Raw genomic sequence first — 19,775 nt, forward strand, 5'->3', positions numbered from 1 at the left:
CACTCTTGGCCTCCCAAGTGAGGGGCACTTGTGCTTGGATTAAGGACTTTCTCTCCAACCGGCCCCAGACAGTGAGACTCGGCCCCCACCTCTCCTCCACCCGCACGCTGAGTACCGGCTCCCCACAAGGCTGTGTGCTGAGCACTCTCCTGTACTGCCTCTACACCTACGACTGCAGTCCGACCCACAACAACAACCTCATAGTGAAGAAGACGACACTACGGTGGTCGGACTCATCTGGAGGGGGGACGAGGCAGCCTACAGAGAGGAGGTCCGGAAGCTGGCAGACTGGTGCTCAGAGAACAACCTTGCTCTGAACACCAAGAAAACTAAAGAGATCATCGTCGACTTCAGGAAACACAGCACCGACCCAGCCCCCCTCTACATCAACGGCAAGTGTGTGGAGAGGGTCCACTCCTTCCGGTTTCTTGGCGTCCTCATCTCCAACAACATCTCCTGGACAGAGAACATCACTGCAATCACCAAGAAGGCTCAGCAGCGGCTGCACTTCCTGAGAGTTCTCAAGAAGTACAACCTGGACTCCAACCTGCTGCTGACCTTCTACCGCTCATCTATCGAGAGCCTGCTGCCTTACTGTATTACAGTATGGTACGGCAGCTGCACCATTGCAGACAGGGAGAGGCTCCAGAGAGTGGTAAAGGCAGCACAGAGGATTGTCGGCTGCTCTCTCCCCTCCCTGATGGACATTTACACCTCCCGCTGCCTCAGCAGAGCTACGAACATTATCAAGGACAGCTCCCACCCTGGCTCTGACCTGTTTGACCTGCTGCCCTCGGGAAGGCGCGACAGGGTCATGAGATCTAAAACGAACAGATTCAAAAACAGTTTTTTCCCCAAAGCCATAACCACTGTGAACTCTTGTATGCACTGACTTAACTTTACTTTACAGACTACCTCATAATGTGCAATATAATTTTTCTAGTTTTTATTTATTTCCTGTAAATACACTCTGTACCGTTCACAGGACTGGACCGTGCACCTTACCCCCTACACCCCCCACCCTCCTTCTTGCACTATATTCTGCCCTTTAACTGCTGCACTGTCACTGGAGTTGTTTTTAATCTCACTGTACCTGTACAAGTGAAAATAAAAGGCATTCTATTCATTCTATTCTATTCTATGGAGGGTGGTGTTTAGAGAAAGCAAAGCAAGCCACTTTAACCCTAATCCTACGGTGGAGTCAAAAGTGGTCTAGTGATCCGTAACCAGAGCCCCTCCTTTAGGCCACCCCCAAATATCAGCTCTATTTAACAAACTTTGTTAGGATTGGAACTAGCATGCTGCATCACCTGGTGGGAGATGTTGTTGATCCAGGTGGGGTCAGCAGAGACGTGCACACCAAGGAACTTCACCAGCTCTCCACCCTCTTCACCTCCTGTCCGTTGATGCAGAGGGCAGAGTGCTCTGTGCGTGTGGATCTTTGGAAATCCACGACTAGTTCCTTGGTCTTGCTGGTGTTCAGGTCCAGGTTGTTGTGGAGACACCATCTTGTCAGGTGCTGGACCTCCTCCCTGTAGGCTGACTTGTTATTGTCCGTTATGACCTACAATGGTGGTGTCGTCAGCAAACTTGAGGATGGTGTTGGTGGTATGGATGGGGGTATAGTCGTGGGTGAAGAGGGAGTAGAGGAGGGGGCTGAGGACACCCCTGGGATGTTCCTGTGTTCAGGATGAGAGTGGAAGATTAGCGGTCTCCCATCCTGGCGTTCTGGGTTCTATTGCTCAGGAAGTTCAGGATCCACAGTGAGCTGCCCAGGCCCAGCTTGCTCAGTTTCACTGTCAATTTCTCACAAATCATATGTTACACAAGACATTAAAAAATCCATTGCCTGCCTGAGTTTTATATTGATGGCTTTTTCTGTATGCAGAAAAACTGAATAAATAGCAGGAGATAATTGATGAGTGCTGGTTCAGGCTTCTTTGTTTTTTAAATTTGAAAGAACATTTGATGGTTTATTCAAATGTTGTGCTTTTTGTTCTACATGTGCTGTGCATAAAATACAACAAAAGTAAAAAAAACAAAAAACATTAACAGTTAACTGCTATTAATGTCTCTTGCCCATTTCTTAACTTGGGCACCCTTAATAAAATGGTGTATGACCTTTGTACTTTTCTTGTGCTTTGACATGGTGACAGATGTAGGAAGTTTGTACTGTTTACTTCTTCAAAACCTTATTGACCTTATTCCGCTCTGCCCACTTTCAATTCTCTGTTCGTCCGTATTTTGTCTTAAGCATTTCCGGTTACTGACAAATGACATTGTGGTGGACAGCAGCCCAGTGTTTTTATCTGGTCTATAAAACTACCTTAAAACATAACAAACAATGCTGCTACCAGGATATTTAAGTGGGAGCACATGAAAACTTCATGTTGCCTCATCCTTCCTTCATTTTGACCTGAGAGGACGACATGAGAAAGGAGTGTGGTAACTTCAGATGACGTCTTCGTCCTGCCATTAGCGGCTCATGGAGCAGCTATGATGAACTCTAAGAGTAGGGAGGTGTACCAGTATCTACATTGCCTCGTATGAATGGCTATGAATGGTGCATGAATGTTGAGGAGTTGTTATGACAGCTTCACACCGACCATTATTGCTACACACAGCTAGCCGCGGTTAGCCATGGAGCACCAACAGACCAATTTAGCCACAGCTTTATTCACATGGAAAGATGGATGGAAAATTCATCTTTCCATCCTTCGTCCATTCATGTATCCATCCATCCATCCATCCATCCATCCATCCATCCATCCATCCATCCATCCATCCATCCATCCATCCATCCATCCATCCATCCATCCATCCATCCATCCATCCATCCATCTGGCTTTCGATTTGTTCCTCTGTCCATCTAGTCATCTTATCAAAACATCTGAGCTTACAAATTGAAACTTACAAAACAGTTTATAGGAGTCGATCATTTTACCCAACCAACCTTGGTAGTCCCATGTGGGCTCACCTTTGGGAAAGCAATGTATTTATTGAGCCATTTTAGAAACATATATAGGCATTTAGGCCCATAAATAATTGAATTGATTGACCTGGAGTGCCCCGGCCAGCTCAGTAGGAAGAGCATCAGACTCTCAGGCTCAAGGTAGAGGGTTCATGTCCCCCGTCCAGCTCAGTAGGTAGAGCATGGGACTCTCAGTCTCAAGGTAGATGGTTCATGTCCCACGCCCGGCGCCACCTTCCTGTGGGCTCTCCACCTGCAGGAAGGTTCTTAATGGGTCAATGCGATCTGGGTGACGGTGCTCAGACTGACACCACCACCACCCGGAAACGGAGAAGATGATGGATGGATGGATGGATGACCTGGAGTGACAGACTGCTGTGGTCTGTCAGCACTCAGAAACAACAGACTGCCAACAGAAATGCAAACTAATTTGAAAAATGTTTTTCTTCCATTGTTAATCAGCATTATAAGCCAAATGTTCTGCACAATACCCACAGATTCCCAGAAAGCAGTGCTTTTTTTGGGGGTTGGGACATAAACAGTCCTTCTCTTTAACAGTTTAGTTGCACCAGTCAAAACTTCAATACATTCAGTGGGTTGAATTAGGCCTAAGGATTACTTTGGATAATGTCAGTTCATGCTCTCCCCTCCAAGCCTCTGAGCTTCATTTGGGCTTTTTGGGAGCCCGTTCAGTCACTTTAAAGCTGAAATGACTGATGAATAATTTAGTTCAGCCATACTGTAAGTCTGCCATAGCTTACATGAGTGAATGTGTGTGTGCTTATTTCAAAGTGGCTCACATGTCATATTGGCTGCAGCCCTGATAGAATTAGTCCCACTGATGGACCCACAGGTGACCAGGAACCTCCCGTCCTGCAGCAGCAGCAGCTATCCTGGATGAAATTTCAAGTGAAAAGGCCCACCAAAAACATGGTGAACTTTTCACATTTTCTCCTCAGCGTGAGCTGGTGTGCGAGGTCATCTCGGAGCCCCTGCTACTTAAGAGCACCTCTATTTGTTTTTATTTTTCCTCGTTCAGCACCGCACAGCCCCAGGTAACTGCCACTGACCCCACAGCGAACCACAACTGTGCACAGTGTGCGTTGCAGGCGGTGTGGGGATGTGTGAGGCTTTGGTTAGTGGTAACCCAAACCAAGAGAAGCGGGACTCTTTCTGTGTCTTCTGGCCTCGGTTCCTGCATGAGGAGGATGTTTGCTCATTTATTCAAACAAGAAAAAAGTAGAGCAAGTCTCAAATAGAATATTGCATTCCATATAATAACTGGAATTAGATGGTTTTCAATAAATTATCAGGCAGAAACAAAACATTGTTTTGAATTTTTGAAGGGAATAATTTTGGATAGTTTAAAAGCACTGTTTTTGTCACACATTGAACATTGTTTTTATTATTTTCCAGGTACTTTTGCAACATCTTATGCAAACATATCGATCTTAGGATGTGCTTATGATTACCTCAGCTGTAAAATTCACGTGGCAGCCACCTATGGGAAATCAGTATTTCTTTATTTTGTGAACTATGGCAATTACTGACTTATTTGAAGAGTGTGCTTTATGCCTTCAATATACACACGAGTTTAAGTTTGTTGTTCAAGGCTACAGATTAAATATTAATGTAAACACATTTAGGTTGTTATCTTTTCATTGTTTTTTGACTCATTTCTTTTCTTTGGCTTCACACATTTTTGTAGGAAGAGAAATAATTTATTTTTGGACTTCCTTTAAAACAATCAAAACCAAAATAAAAAACTGTTTCATTTGCTTTATCATACTTATAAACCTGCCCATTTACAAACCAATATTAATGAATGACCTTTGATGGGCATGGATTGTTCTGAAAACATTGTTCTAAACTTTGATCTTCTCAAACGCAAATGAAACGATGCACGTTGCGAGGGTTTTTTTGTTGACATTTTTGTACTTTGTATTCAGGTTAAAACGAACGTACTGACCTCAGATCAGCTGGATCTCGTTCAGTCCCCCACGGGAATCCTGTCACACTATAGTACTTTGGATTTTTTTCTTTCTGTAAATGAAAGTGGCTTTTGGCTTTTGGCTGTCGGGCCGTCGGGCCGTCGGGCTCAGTCGTCTCAGAGTGTTGCTGCTTGGATTGAGGACGAGGGAGGAGCTGGATGCTGTTTCCTATTCACAGAGGAGGAGGGAAATGTGGCGGAAGACTACTGTAGGATCGTATTCTGTTTGGGAAATAGACAAGAGACAGAGCAAATTAACTCCATTCGCAAATGATTTCTTGAGCGCAACAAACGACCTCTCCTCTTATTCTTTGACTTCCAATGCCGCAGTTCATCAGGCGCGAGAAGCGCTGATCTTGGGCGAACATGATGGAATACATGGAGGATAAATTCGCCCTGAAAACCCAGGCCATGAAGCCCAGCGATTTCTACATGGACCAAGTCATGGAGAGCCTGGACAACGCGCAGTACTTCGCCAAATTGTCCCCGAAATGCGCGCAGGCCTTCGGACTGCAGAGCACAGAGAGCCGCTCCTCGACCTGCGAAGATCAGGGCGGTGAGTTCTCTTTAAAAAAAAGTGGTTGTTTGGGATCTGCGTGCCAGGAAAATGAAAATAACTATTGAACTAAGGTCAGGTAAAATACTACTCCGTATACACAACTGTAACGTCTCATTGGATTTTTAATTTCCGTCGTTGTTTTTCTATATTTTCATTACGTACAATCTCCAATTTAATAAAAGTTAATATAAGATAATATCACATAATATAGATCTAATTGAATTCCGTCAAAAAATGTCACATTTTCATTTGTAGCCAATTTCGGTGGGCAGATGTTGGAGGAAGAGTGTCTGCGCAGCGGCCTCGGCTGCGCCCTGCGCGCCTCCCCGGTCTCCTCCGGACAAACAGAAAACACTGAGCTGGACGACAAGTGCGACAATAACGTGTCCAGCAGCAAGAAGAGGAGGCACCGGACCACTTTCACCAGCGCGCAGCTCGAGGAGCTGGAGAAAGTTTTCCAGAAAACTCATTATCCAGATGTTTACGTGAGGGAGCAGCTGGCCATGAGGACGGAACTCACCGAGGCCAGAGTGCAGGTATCGGTCACTCTAATGTCTTTTGTTTTTTATTGTAAGCATAAAAAACAAGACGCTAAAACAAAACATACCAAAAAATATTCAGCATGAAGTATTTGAGTTTAACACCAGAAACATGCAATAACATTAAATCTTCCTTGAGAATATTAAGCTTTGTTCAGGATTTGACGCACTTGAATTTCCTTTCAAGAAACATTTTTAAGCAATAATTGTAAACTATATATATATATAACAGTTTTAACTATTTTTCTCTTTTCTTTGGAATAAGGTATGGTTTCAAAACAGGAGAGCAAAGTGGAGGAAGAGAGAGCGCTATGGTCAGATCCAACAGGCCAAAACTCACTTCGCAGCCACGTACGACCTGTCAGTATTACCGAGAACCGACACTTACACACAGGTAGGGGTTTTTTCGTTTTGTTTAACCATAGGGGTTACAATATATTTTTTGGGGCCTTGTGTAAATTGTTGAAAAAGATCTTTTGGGTCTGCATTGGAAGTTTACGCGGTTCCGCTCAAACTGCAGAAGCCATTAATCACCTCGCGTCAGATAAGAGTGAGACACTGATTGGAGCATATGTCAAGATGTCCCGCCAGGATTAATGCCCTTATATCAGATTTCGTGTTGCCGGAATTTTTGTCTTGCTGTTTGGACAAAGGTCAGATCGAAAATGAGGTGAGAGGAGACGCAGGCTGTCAGTGTGTCTCGGTTCGGTCGGTCCTTCCTCCCAGGGACTCACGTTAGACTTCCATGTGTATTTGTGGAGGAAGTTGATTCTCAATATCAAACCACACAACAAGTGCAAATCAAGCAGATTGACTTTATAGTCAAGAATTGTTTTTGCCATTTTTTATATTCTATTTTTGAAGTATTTCTCAAAAGTGATGAAGGATTTGACCTGACCCCACATTTCCTAAGAAATCACCGTTTTTCACTGTTACCTTAAATTAGTTTGGATAAAGCTGATACTTAACCTAAATGTAATAATTACACAACTATGTAATATTTAATTGTGATTAAGTGTCTGTTTGGGTTTTTTTGTTTGTTTGTTTGTTTTGAACTGTGTTTGAGTTTCTTTGAAAGCTGCTGATATAACCTGCCTCCTCAGCCTGTTATCTTCCACTTTCTCACCACTTGCACTGCAACTGATCCATCCCACCCAATGATTCTAATATTTAAAATAAATGTTTTAAGAATACTTGAAAAGAGACTATAATTAACCTGAATGATCCTGCCAAACCAGGACAACAGAGATTTTACTTTGCAAGCGATTTCTCAACCAAAAGCAGATATGTAAATCATTTTCTGAACTCCTTGACAGTGTTCCCATGAAACAGTGTGAAACCTTCCTATTATCGCTCACTACATATCTCTACTGGTATCAGTCACAGTAATCTGGATACATGAGAATTAAATACAACACAATTACATTTAGTAGCACCAATTTAATCATAAACAAAGTTCTGATTAATCAAAAATTATTTGTTTACGCACACTCAAATACATAATTAGAAAATCTAACTATCTAAGAATTATATCTAAATAATGTCATACTATTGAAAGATTGTAATTATGTCAAAAGAAAATTTCTTTTTTTTCCCTCTGATAAATCAGCTTACACACACACACACACACACACACACACACACACACACACACACACACACACACACACACACACACACACACACACACACACACACACACACACACACCAGCTTTTTTAGGGTTTCTATTATGTACAGCATGTTTAAGATTTTAGTTTTAATAGGATACACTATTTGACAAAAACATTTTAGTTGATGTAATTTCTCAGTGAACCATCACAATATATTATATTGTGTTTGACACATGTTAGAAGCGTGTAGAAAAAGTTAGTTTAATTTAGAATACTGTAAAACCTGCAGTCATAGATCCTGACACCATGTTGCGTCTATCACCAAGTCGGTGATAGAAGATATGTTTCCCTGGACACCAATCAATAGGTTAACTTTCCTGGCTATTTCATGAACTGCTGTAAGCCGGGTTGTCTTGTCCTGTTGGAGCCGGGTTGTCTTGTCCTGTTGGAGCCGGGTTGTCTTGTCCTGTTGGAGCCGGGTTGTCTTGTCCTGCTGGAGCCGGGTTGTCTTGTCCTGTTGGAGCCGGGTTGTCTTGTCCTGTTGGAGCCGGGTTGTCTTGTCCTGCTGGAGCCGGGTTGTCTTGTCCTGTTGGAGCCGGGTTGTCTTGTCCTGTTGGAGCCGGGTTGTCTTGTCCTGTTGGAGCCGGGTTGTCTTGTCCTGTTGGAGCCGGGTTGTCTTGTCCTGCTGGAGCCGGGTTGTCTTGTCCTGCTGGAGCCGGGTTGTCTTGTCCTGCTGGAGCCGGGTTGTCTTGTCCTGCTGGAGCCGGGTTGTCTTGTCCTGTTGGAGCCGGGTTGTCTTGTCCTGTTGGAGCCGGGTTGTCTTGTCCTGCTGGAGCCGGGTTGTCTTGTCCTGCTGGAGCCGGGTTGTCTTGTCCCCTGGAGGCGGATTCGGCACTTTCTGTATGTGTTCGGCAATCTTTGTTTGTAATTGATGGTGGATATCTGAAAGACATTGAAGTTTGTAGAAGTTTGGCCGTTTCAATGTACACTCGGCTTGAAATTTGCCAGGAACACGTGTCCGTTGTCTGCCTTTGTCATGTTGTCTGTTCATTTAGGTTTGTCCACAGTTAAAAAGCTGTCCGTGCTCGCCGATCTGTCCGCTCAGTACAGGGTGTCTGCTATTATCGGGTCCCTTCACCAGAGGGTCTACATGTAAATGTTTTAATTTATTCAAAAAGAAAAAAGAATCAAGATCTGCTTGTGAATTTCTGTAACTCAAAAATGGGGTTTGCAAAAATCAAGATGATTATGTGTAGGGTTTGTGTCTGCAGCTCCACAGTGCGGAAACATGTTGATGCTTCCTTGCTCTTCTTCACTGCTTACACCAGTGCTTAGGTCTCAGGCCACATGTCATGAGGACAAAGACAGTTCGGCCTTCATCCCTGGAGTGAAGCCTGCAGCTCATGTTCAGAACAAAGACCACATAGATCTTAGAACAATGGCCATAAATAAAACAAAATGTGCACTTCAACAACGGCTGTTTGGCAATCAGTCCAGCATCATCACACCTGCTTCAGATTCAACCCCCCCAGTGACACGCCGTGACGTCGCCTCGGCATAAATCAAACTTTTGAATCCACAAGGACTTAGGCTGCAGGTTTAGCTTGCTGGACGAGTTTTTCTGTGCTTCTTTTGATAACATTTTGGACCTGCTGAGGATGCAGAACATCCTCCATCTGCAGAGTGAAGACCACCCTGTCACGTTCAAGCTGCCATGGTCCTTCACCCAACTGTTCTTCCTGAGAACAGTAAAAACTGCTCTGGTTTTGTGACCCCAAAACCTGCCTCATTCGCTCATCGGACCACCGGAGTGACCCGACCAGGGGGCACTCCATGCCAGTAAGAGAACTTTGTCAGGGCAGATACTACGTAGTTCGTGTGACGTGACATGACTTTTACTGTTTGTTGTTTAATGTGCACCATTGAGCTAAGGACGGGGACGTCCCGCTCTTTGTTTACGGTTGTCTTTGTCTTTTGGCTCTGTGAACTCAGTGCTTGATCGTTTTGTTTCTTGCCCAAATACCATTAGTGAGGGTGGCTTGATCCAAATATCGATAAGGTCGATACCGACATTGGTATCGATAACGAATGATACCAGGTCACTGAGATCGATACTGTATCCGATCCATCCTGAACACTCCACCTGAAATAATATTTTGTTCAAATTTGTTCTGGAGTGATAGTTTGTACACTTTGTTTATTTAACAAAAAAATCCGAACATGTATGTGTGGAAATTGTTTTGTTATTGTTGTTTGAACCAAATGTTTTATTATGATAAAGTATTTTCTGTTCACCTGTAAACTTTTTCCAAATTCTGTTCTACTAATTAATAAACCAAAGTAAAAATCATAAAAACTCTTAAAGGTCATGAAAATTCATTCAGATTTCGCAATATGACCATGCTTTTGTGGAATTATGTAATCAATGTATTCAGAAATTCATTCTGTGAATTTTATTGAATTTATTCATTTATTCTTCAAAATAGTTCAAATTATTGACTTAAGGAAAGGCAAATCAAAATAATCCAGTTTATCAATTCATCCCCAAAAATATGCAAAGTTTAATTAATTGAATAAAAAAGATTAGATTCTTTAAATTAATTTTCAAATATTTTCATTTCAAAATCTACAGAGTTGAAATCAGCTAAATACTATGTATATACAGTATAACAAAACAATGCAGTGCACTTTGAATTAGTTAAAGTAATTTATCAGTTTAAGTGACAAAAAAAAAGTACAAAACGGTTTGAACAAATGAAAAAAATATATATAATATATTTACCCCAACTTCTGCCACTGAGCTTAACTTCTTTATAGTATAAATAATGGGTTTCTAAATAATTTATAAAATGTTATATAAAATATATTTGAGTCACAATATTATTCCCAAATCATTACTCCAATCACAATCACAGAAACCAAATATTTGAGTTGCTTTTTCTCCATAAATTCTTGAATAGACAAGAAAATACAAATTTCTTCAACAAACTGAAGAATGGTATTGTTATGGGTATTTAAGTACTCATTGGTTTAGCATCAGCAGGGTTCTCAGTGGATGAAAACAAGAGGTGTGGATGTGCAGGACTGGTAGAAGACAGATGCTGTGTTCTGTCCAACAGCCACAACATCCTGTACATGTACATTTTAGAGTGATTCGTTAGAGGGGAGATTTTTGTGTTTTTTTTGCTTTTGTGATTTTCAGAGAGCGAGACAGAGAATGGTTTCTCTTTGAGAAGTCTGTGGGTCTGATTCACAGGGTTTACAGCCAGAACTAATCAAGCCGTGTGCTATTTGCATTTTGTCCCAGTCAAAGAGCTCGACAAACATGATTCCCATAATATGTGAGCGGACATGTTTGTCTTCAAACAGTCTGAAGCTCGCTGCGTGCTCAGCTTCAGCTTCAGCTCCTGCTCCTGCTCCTGCTCCTGCTCCTGCTCCTGCTCCTGCTCCTGCTCCTGCTCCTGCTCCTGCTTCAGCTCCTGCTCTTGCTCCTGCTCCTGCTCCTGCTCCTGCTTCAGCTCCTGCTCTTGCTCCTGCTCCTGCTCCTGCTCCTGCTCCTGCTCCTGCTCCTGCTCCTGCTTCAGCTCCTGCTCTTGCTCCTGCTCCTGCTCCTGCTTCAGCTCCTGCTCCTGCTCTTGCTCCTGCTCCTGCTTCAGCTCCTGCTCCTGCTCCTGCTTCAGCTCCTGCTCCTGCTCCTGCTCCTGCTCCTGCTCCTGCTCCTGCTTCAGCTCCTGCTCCTGCTCCTGCTCCTGCTCCTGCTTCAGCTCCTGCTCCTGCTCCTGCTCCTGCTCCTGCTCCTGCTCCTGCTCCTGCTCCTGCTCTTGCTCCTGCTCCTGCTCCTGCTCCTGCTTCAGCTCCTGCTCTTGCTCCTGCTCCTGCTCCTGCTTCAGCTCCTGCTCCTGCTCTTGCTCCTGCTCCTGCTTCAGCTCCTGCTCCTGCTCCTGCTCCTGCTCCTGCTCCTGCTCCTGCTTCAGCTCCTGCTCCTGCTCCTGCTCCTGCTTCAGCTCCTGCTCCTGCTCCTGCTCCTGCTCCTGCTCCTGCTCCTGCTCCTGCTCCTGCTCTTGCTCCTGCTCCTGCTCCTGCTCCTGCTTCAGCTCCTGCTCTTGCTCCTGCTCCTGCTCCTGCTTCAGCTCCTGCTCCTGCTCTTGCTCCTGCTCCTGCTTCAGCTCCTGCTCCTGCTCCTGCTTCAGCTCCTGCTCTTGCTCCTGCTCCTGCTCCTGCTCCTGCTCCTGCTCCTGCTTCAGCTCCTGCTCCTGCTCCTGCTCCTGCTCCTGCTTCAGCTCCTGCTCCTGCTCCTGCTCCTGCTCCTGCTCCTGCTCCTGCTCCTGCTTCAGCTCCTGCTCTTGCTCCTGCTCCTGCTCCTGCTCCTGCTCCTGCTCCTGCTCCTGCTCCTGCTTCAGCTCCTGCTCTTGCTCCTGCTCCTGCTCCTGCTTCAGCTCCTGCTCCTGCTCTTGCTCCTGCTCCTGCTTCAGCTCCTGCTCCTGCTCCTGCTTCAGCTCCTGCTCCTGCTCCTGCTCCTGCTCCTGCTCTTGCTCCTGCTTCAGCTCCTGCTCCTGCTCCTGCTCCTGCTCCTGCTCCTGCTCCTGCTTCAGCTCCTGCTCCTGCTCCTGCTCCTGCTCCTGCTTCAGCTCCTGCTCCTGCTCCTGCTCCTGCTCCTGCTCCTGCTCCGGCACCTCATCCCAAAACATTTACTTTTACAGTTTGTGAGACAAAACTGTGAGAAACTTCAGCTTTTCAAGAATTTGCCTCTGGAATTCCTAAAGTATTTGTATTGTATTGTATTGTATTGTATTGTATCTGTGGCATATACATGTGGCTGTATCTTGAGTATATGAATCAGGCCATGAAATGTTTCCTGATCAGAAAGTGAAGTGTGTGTTCTGAGCAGATTGAAGAAAAGCTGCCAACACACTTATAAGCAGGAGTTTTCATTTAATGCGGACGGGCTTTGTGATACTGCGTCAAAGGGAGGATCTCTGTTCTTGCTCATTGGTGTGAGTGACGCGCTTCCTATGACATCACAGTAATCGTATCACTTCCCTTCTCACCTGCTTTTCTCACAACAACCTTATCAATTGGAACCTTTACAGTGAAAAGTGCTCTGTAATTCATGTTATTAATCATAGCTTGTTCAGCACAAGTACAAGTTACACCTGTCCTCGCTAAAGCCTCTTTGGGCTGTTTGAATTTGTTTGCTCGTGTAGCTGAGCATCATGATGGCTTCTCTGTCCTCCCCTCTGGGGGCTGCCAACCATCGGTTGAAAAACGGATTCAAGGAGAATCAAACAAAGTCTATAAAACGTCAATGGGATTAATGAACAAAGTGCTTTATGTGAAAACGTAAGGTCAACTTCTTCCTCCACCTCTCCTGCTGGGTGACCAATGAGTTGATGTGAGACTCACACTTGTATGACACAGTTGCTTTGATAGTACATCTGTATACCTTAACCAGCAGAGGCTTTTACTTTCTTCTCCACATGAGCAGGACGAGATGAAACACACAACCCTCCTCACTCCGGGGAGCAAACCTCCAATTATTCAACCAAACTAGAGCAACTAACTAATTAGACTAACTAAACAACAAAAACACAACACAACACAATCACTAATCATTTTTCAAAAACATATGCACAAACTGAATACGCTCTTCAGCAGTTTGACTTTTCAGCCTGGTTCTATGTGTTCTGCATATTCCATCATAGAATTTGATCAAAGTTTGTTAGTTTCAGTCTTTTGAATTCATGCACATTGCATCCAGCAGAAATGAGATTAAATACTACAAGTATCTGACTTGAAGAAAGTCACTGAACATTTAAAGTAAACCTCTTTTCTGCACATTCCCCCATATTATAATAAAATAAAGGAAATCTTTCGACTGCTAACTTATATTTCTGAATATTCCATATTCTGCATAGACTATTAAAATCTTTTTGGTGTGTATACTCATTGGAAGAGATGTAAAAATACAGCCGTAAAATATTTTAAATCAAAGTCTTTCTTGATTGTATTCCAAATTATTACTATTTATTTTCACTTGGAGAGGGGCTCTTGGAGAGGGGCTCTTGGAGAGGGGCCCTTGGAGAGGGGCTCTTGGAGAGGGGCTCTTGGAGAGGGGCCCTTGGAGAGGGGCCCTTGGAGAGGGGCTCTTGGAGAGGGGCTCTTGGAGAGGGGCTCTTGGAGAGGGGCCCTTGGAGAGGGGCTCTTGGAGAGGGGCCCTTGGAGAGGGGCCCTTGGAGGGACGCCCACTGAGACTGGTTGTGGGAGCTGCAGCAGGCATGTCAGTGGGGGGGTCCAGGGGTTTTCTCAGCAGGTTTCACTGAGATTTACTGAGATTTGTGCGGAGTGCACAGTGGACGCTGTCTTTGTTTCCTTTAACCAAGTTGAACTCAAAGTAATGTCGGTACTTCTGAGCATTAAAAGCTGCTTGGTCCTGCTCTCTCCTGCAGTCCATATTGTCTCCTGCTGATCTCTGGTCCTGCTCTCTCCTGCAGTCCATATTGTCTCCTGCTGATCTCTGGTCCTGCTCTCTCCTGCAGTCCATATTGTCTCCTGCTGATCTCTGGTCCTGCTCTCTCCTGCAGTCCATATTGTCTCCTCCTCCATTGTTTGTTGTTTACCACAGACGTTGCGTCGCTCATTCATCACAGTGAGTTTAGTTTAGTAACGCATTAAGCCTGCTTGTGGGAAAGTGAAACTAATCTAATTACTGTTTTTGCAACAGTTTTACTTTACTCATTTCTTAAAAAAAGTATTTGGGTTGTTTCAGAAGTAAGACATTAGTGTTACTTCTGAAACATTATTGCCCATCAGTGCTGAAGAAACTGGTGGAGGAGGAGGAGGAGGAGGAGGAGGAGGAGGAGGAGGAGGAGGAGGAGGAGGAGGAGGAGGAGGAGCATCCATTAACAACTGGAGTCTTCCTCTCAGTCCCAGAACCAAAACTCACCACAAACCCTCTGAAAGTCTCAATCTGGACCTCATGTACTCTGACTGGAAAACACAGAAGGCACTTCTATGAGTACCGTCCCTACTCAACCCAATTGGGTCCATACTCCCAATTCTTAGCTGAATTCTCAGACTGTCTCTCTACTTTAGTACTGAGCTCAGATAAAGTCGTTATAGTGGGAGACTTTAACATTCACGTAGATGCATTTAGTTTATTACTGGACACAATTGGATTTTATTACTTATATTATTTTAATCCCATCCCTGATCGTGTTCTCACTTATGGTATTGATATTGATCAATTACCATTTTTTCCCCACAACCGTCTGTTGTCAGATCATTTCTCATATGATATGAGATGATGTATTTTGAATTTATGTTATCTGGCTTTACAACACCTGTGAAAAACTGTAAATATTCTGGTCTGTCAGACCAAATTCAATGAAATAATCCATCAATATTTACTTCAGTTCCACCCATGGATCCAGTGGAAAACAGATTTCCTAAGATTAGCATGAGCCCACTGAGGTTGATTTGGTTGTAGCTGGAGCAGCAGCATCGCTTCACTCACCACTTGATTCTATTGCCCCCCTGAAGATAAAAGCAACAACTCAGAGGATGGTATAATAGATTTAATGAACAATTACAAACATTAAAGAAATTGGCACGTAAACTGAAGAAGAAATGGTATCTAACTCCATTAGAAGTATTTATAATCTTTTAGGAAAAAGCCCTCCGCTAAATTCAAACTGCCGACTATTCCTTCTTAATAGAAGAAAATAAGAACAACCCCGGGTTATAGGGTAGACTGCCACCGCGCTGTCTAACCTCATGTCCCTTTAACTTTGAGCAGTAATGACTTTGTAAACCTCTTTAAAGACAAAATTCTAACTATTACTGATTAAATGAAAGACTCACTGCCCAAAGCTGTCGCAGACATGTGAGTAGAACCTGAATACAGATAACCAGCCTCCACCCTATAGAGCTCCAGTTCTTCTGAACTTTATCTAACCTCCACCCTATAGAGCTCCAGTTCTTCTGAACTTTATCTAACCTCCACCCTATAGAGCTCCAGTTCTTCTGAACTTTATCTAACCTCCACCCTATAGAGCTCCAGTTCTTCTGAACTTTATCTAACCTCCACCCTATAGAGCTCCAGTTCTTCTGAACTTTATCTAACCTCCACCCTATAGAGCTCCAGTTCTTCTGAACTTGCTGCATCATTTAAACAACAGCTGTGTATCTAACCTTCCTTTATTTAAGAACATTGATACTATTGATCAGAACATCGATACTATTGATCAGAACATCGATACTATTGATCAGAACATCGATACTATTGATCAGAACATCGATGCTATTGATCAGAACATCGATACTATTGATCAGAACATCGATACTATTGATCAGAACATCCTACTACAGAGACTAGAACATATCATGGTACAGCACTAAATTGGTTTTGATCATATTTATCAGACAGGTTCCACTTCATTCATGTTAATGACGACTCCTCACCTCAGAATAAAGATAAACATGGAGTTCCACAGGGCTCTGTCTTAGTATCTATACTTTTCACTTATACATGCTTCCTGTAGGGAATATTATCGGAAAACACTCCATCAACTTCTATTGTTCTGCAGATGACACACAAATCTATTTATCTATGAAACCAGATGATACTGATCAACTTCTCAAACTAGAAGCTTGACTTAAAGACATACAAGCCTGGATGAACTGTAATTTTGAACTCAGATAAAACCGAAGTTCTTAAACGTATTTGGCCCAAAACATCTGAGAGAGAAATGATCTAAAGATCTTGTAACACTGGATGGTATTACTTTGACCTCCAGTCCCACAATGAGGAACCTGGGAGAGACTCCCACATTAAAAAAGTCTGCAGGACTGCCTTTTTTAACTGAGTAACATTTCTTTTTTTTTTTTTTTTTTTTTTTTTTTTTTTTTTAAAAAAAAATTTTTCCGTGCCCTTGTCCTGTTCGGCAGCTTGGGCCAACAATATGATGTGATTGAGAGCCTTCGGAGTCAGAACAGTTTTTGGTCTTGCAACAGGGAGAGACCTGGAGTCTCCTCCTGTTGCCTTCTCCGTCAGAAGCTGGCATGGCTGCCGTACACGACCGGGGGGGAACGCACAAAGAGAGAGAGAAGAGAAGAGAGAGAAGAAAGTCGAGGGGGGAGGGGGGGAGGGGGGTGGGGGGAAGGGGATAACATACAATGTCCTTGTTGTGCTACATATATTATTTGCAATAATCACACTCATCCAAATACTTTCCAACTGTTATTAGATTGAACCAGCCTGAGCAGCTCTATCTAGACAGTAAGATGATTTCCTAGATTTAACCAGCCTGAGCAGCTCTATCTAGACAGTAAGATGATTTCCTAGATTTAACCAGCCTGAGCAGCTCTATCTAAACAGTAAGATGATTTCCTAGATTTAACCAGCCTGAGCAGCTCTATCTAGACAGTAACGTGAAGCAGGAACATGAAATAACAAAGAGGCAACAACAAAAGAGGAACATGATTTTTAAAGTTTGAGCAAATGATGACAGACAACAAGCAACTTCAGAAGCACCTTTCGTGAGGAGTGAAAGTGTGTGTGTGTGTGTGTGCGTGTATGTGAGTGTGTGTGGCTTGTCCACTGGGTGTGGCCGGAACTGTTGTGGGGGGACCCGTGGTGACACCCCGGGGTCCGAGGCCACCGCGCCCGGACACCGCCACCCCGGCAGACAGAAGCCCCCCAGGCCCGGGGAGACCCCAGCGAACCACCCCAGAGAGCCCCGCCCCCGCCCAAAAAGCACCCGACGGAGAATGCAGAGAGGAATCCCCCCCAGGCAAGAGGGGCCCACAAGAGAAGGACAAAGGGCACAGGGCCCCAGGCCCCGACCCAAGCCGCCAAGCCGAGAAAAGGCCGGAGCAGGGCCCCCGGGCCGAGCGGGCCGAGAGCCCCCCCAACCCCGGCGGCGAGTCCCACCGCACCCCCGGGAACAGGCCCACCCACCGCCCCCCCCAACCCGGTAAGGCAGAGACGGCCCCAGCCGCCGCGCCCCGGACCAGCCCCGCCCCCAGACCCAGGAAAGCGAAGCCCGGCGCAGGCCCCGGTCGGAGAACAGTCAACTCTACACCCCCAGGAGCCTCATAATCCACCCGCCCCATAACCCCTCCCCCCGGGTCTTGATTGGGAAACCCAACCCATGACCCACCCCGCACACACACACACCCACACACACACCCACACACCCACCCACACACCCACACACCCACACACACACACACACACACACACGGAACGGGGGGGGGAGTGATGACTCTCGCACCCTCAGGCCGCCGGCCGGGCCCCCTCCCGGCCACCGCGGTATCCCAACCTCCACCAATCCAACAGCAAGTGGAGAAGGAGCACCGCACCCCAGCCCCCCCACAAGCGCCGCGCCCGAGGGAGCGCGCCCCCCGCACTCCAGCCGCACTCACCCCGGGCCGGGGCGGGACCCCAGCGGGAGGTGCTGGGGGGAGCCACGTCTCCCGCCCTTCCCCTGCCCTATATGTGTGTTGGATGTATGTAAGGGTGTGTTTTTGTGTTTTGAAAAGGTGGATGCGATGTGTGTGTCTATGGTGCGGTTTAAAATTGGGGGGTAGCGGGGCCCGGGCGTTCTACCGCTGACAAGCGGCAGAACCCCGAAAGCGGCTTACCCCCTCAAGACCCTACATGACTAAGTGTGGTTAAAATTGTGGGTGGTGCAAAGTCGGGGGAGGACCCAGACCGCAATTAAGTAGCCTGGACCCCCCACCTAGGCACCGCCCCACTGTTCCCTATTGTGGGGTAATATAAGGTGAGGTAAGGCAGGGAGGGTTCTGAGGGAGGGGGTCCCCCCGTCGCTAGGACCTTGGCCCAGCTGGACCCCCCGCGCTGCCCCACCCCACCCCCCGAGCGGCCGGCCTAGGACCCGGGGGGCCACACCCCCCCAAATAAGGCGCCGCAAGGGGACCCGGGCAGGGAGCCCCCACCCCACCCAACGGCCAGACAGCAGAGTCCGAGACCCGCAGGGCCCAGTGCGAGCCCAGCCGGAGGCCAGTGGCCAGGGCACCCCCCCTCATTCGCCCACTCCACACAGCCCCACACCCCAACCCACACACCCCAACCCACACACCCCAACCCACACACACACGCACACGCACACGCACACGCACACCCCTATCAGGCCCTGGAGGTCACTCTCAGTTAACCGTCCATCCAGAACCCGGAGCCCCCCCCGTACCCCGCTCCCCCCAATCCGGGAATGAGGCAGACCCGGAGCGCGGCAGCAGGGGCCAACCCGCCCCACCGGGGGAGGGGGCCAGAGGGAGGACCCACCCCCAGCGCCGCAGTGGGCACCCCCACCGGGAAGGGGGAGGCCCCACACCCCCAGGGCCCGGACAACCCGCCCCCAACCCCCCCCCAGTCGACAGCCCAGCCGGGGCCCGACGCCCAGCCCCCCCATCCCACCCCAGCGGGCCCGACCCCGGCCCAGAGCAGAGCCCCCCCCACATCCCCGCCCAGGACTCCCCAGGCCAGGCCGTAACTCCCCAGCATAGATGCCAGGACACCCCCGAGCCCACAGAGCCACCAACCACCAAAGCCACGACGCCCCAGCCACGGACGGTCCCCAGAGCCCCGGGGTGGAGCCACTACCCCCCCCCCCACAGGGCTACATGGTGTATTTAATTATTGGGGACCATGTGGACTCAAATTGTGTCAAATGATTTTTCCTACAAGCAGACATTCTCTCCAATGTGATGTGGTCTAGAAGTAAGTTTTTAAATAACTTTATATTCAAATTACTTTTGGATTTCCAGTTCATGAGGATCGCCTTTTTTGCGACGCTTAGGGAAACCAGGAGCATGCAGGACTCATTTTTTTCTCTTTTAATTTCTGTGAGATCTCCTAACAAGCAAAGTGAAGGTGAGACTGGAATAGGGTGGCCCAGGCATAACGATAAATCTTCACAAATCTTTTGCCAGAAGGTTTGGACTGGCGTACACAGCCAAAGTGCGTGTAGATAAGTATCTGGGAGATCACCTGTGCAGTTTGAACATATGTTAGTGGGAGTGAGCCCCATCTTGAACATCCTTTGTCCTGTGTAATGAACTCTGTGAAGGATCTTGTATTGTA

General features: G+C 46.3%; 1 protein-coding gene across 1 annotated transcript in view; it reads left to right on the forward strand.

Annotated features, from left to right (window-relative positions):
* Positions 1–5,327: 5,327 nt before the first annotated feature.
* alx1 (ALX homeobox 1) overlaps positions 5,328–19,775 on the forward strand; it is a gene marked incomplete at both ends in the record, with an annotated part of 31,978 nt that continues 17,530 nt past the window's right edge. Inside the window, 3 exons of the mRNA XM_080475705.1 lie at positions 5,328–5,517; positions 5,776–6,056; positions 6,325–6,453. Coding sequence (XP_080331831.1) covers positions 5,328–5,517; positions 5,776–6,056; positions 6,325–6,453 — 600 coding nt within the window. The remainder of the gene's footprint in view (positions 5,518–5,775; positions 6,057–6,324; positions 6,454–19,775) is intronic.

Source organism: Lipophrys pholis, assembly GCF_963383615.2.
Source record: "Lipophrys pholis genome assembly, chromosome: 11".
In the NCBI taxonomy this organism is placed as follows: domain Eukaryota; kingdom Metazoa; phylum Chordata; class Actinopteri; order Blenniiformes; family Blenniidae; genus Lipophrys; species Lipophrys pholis.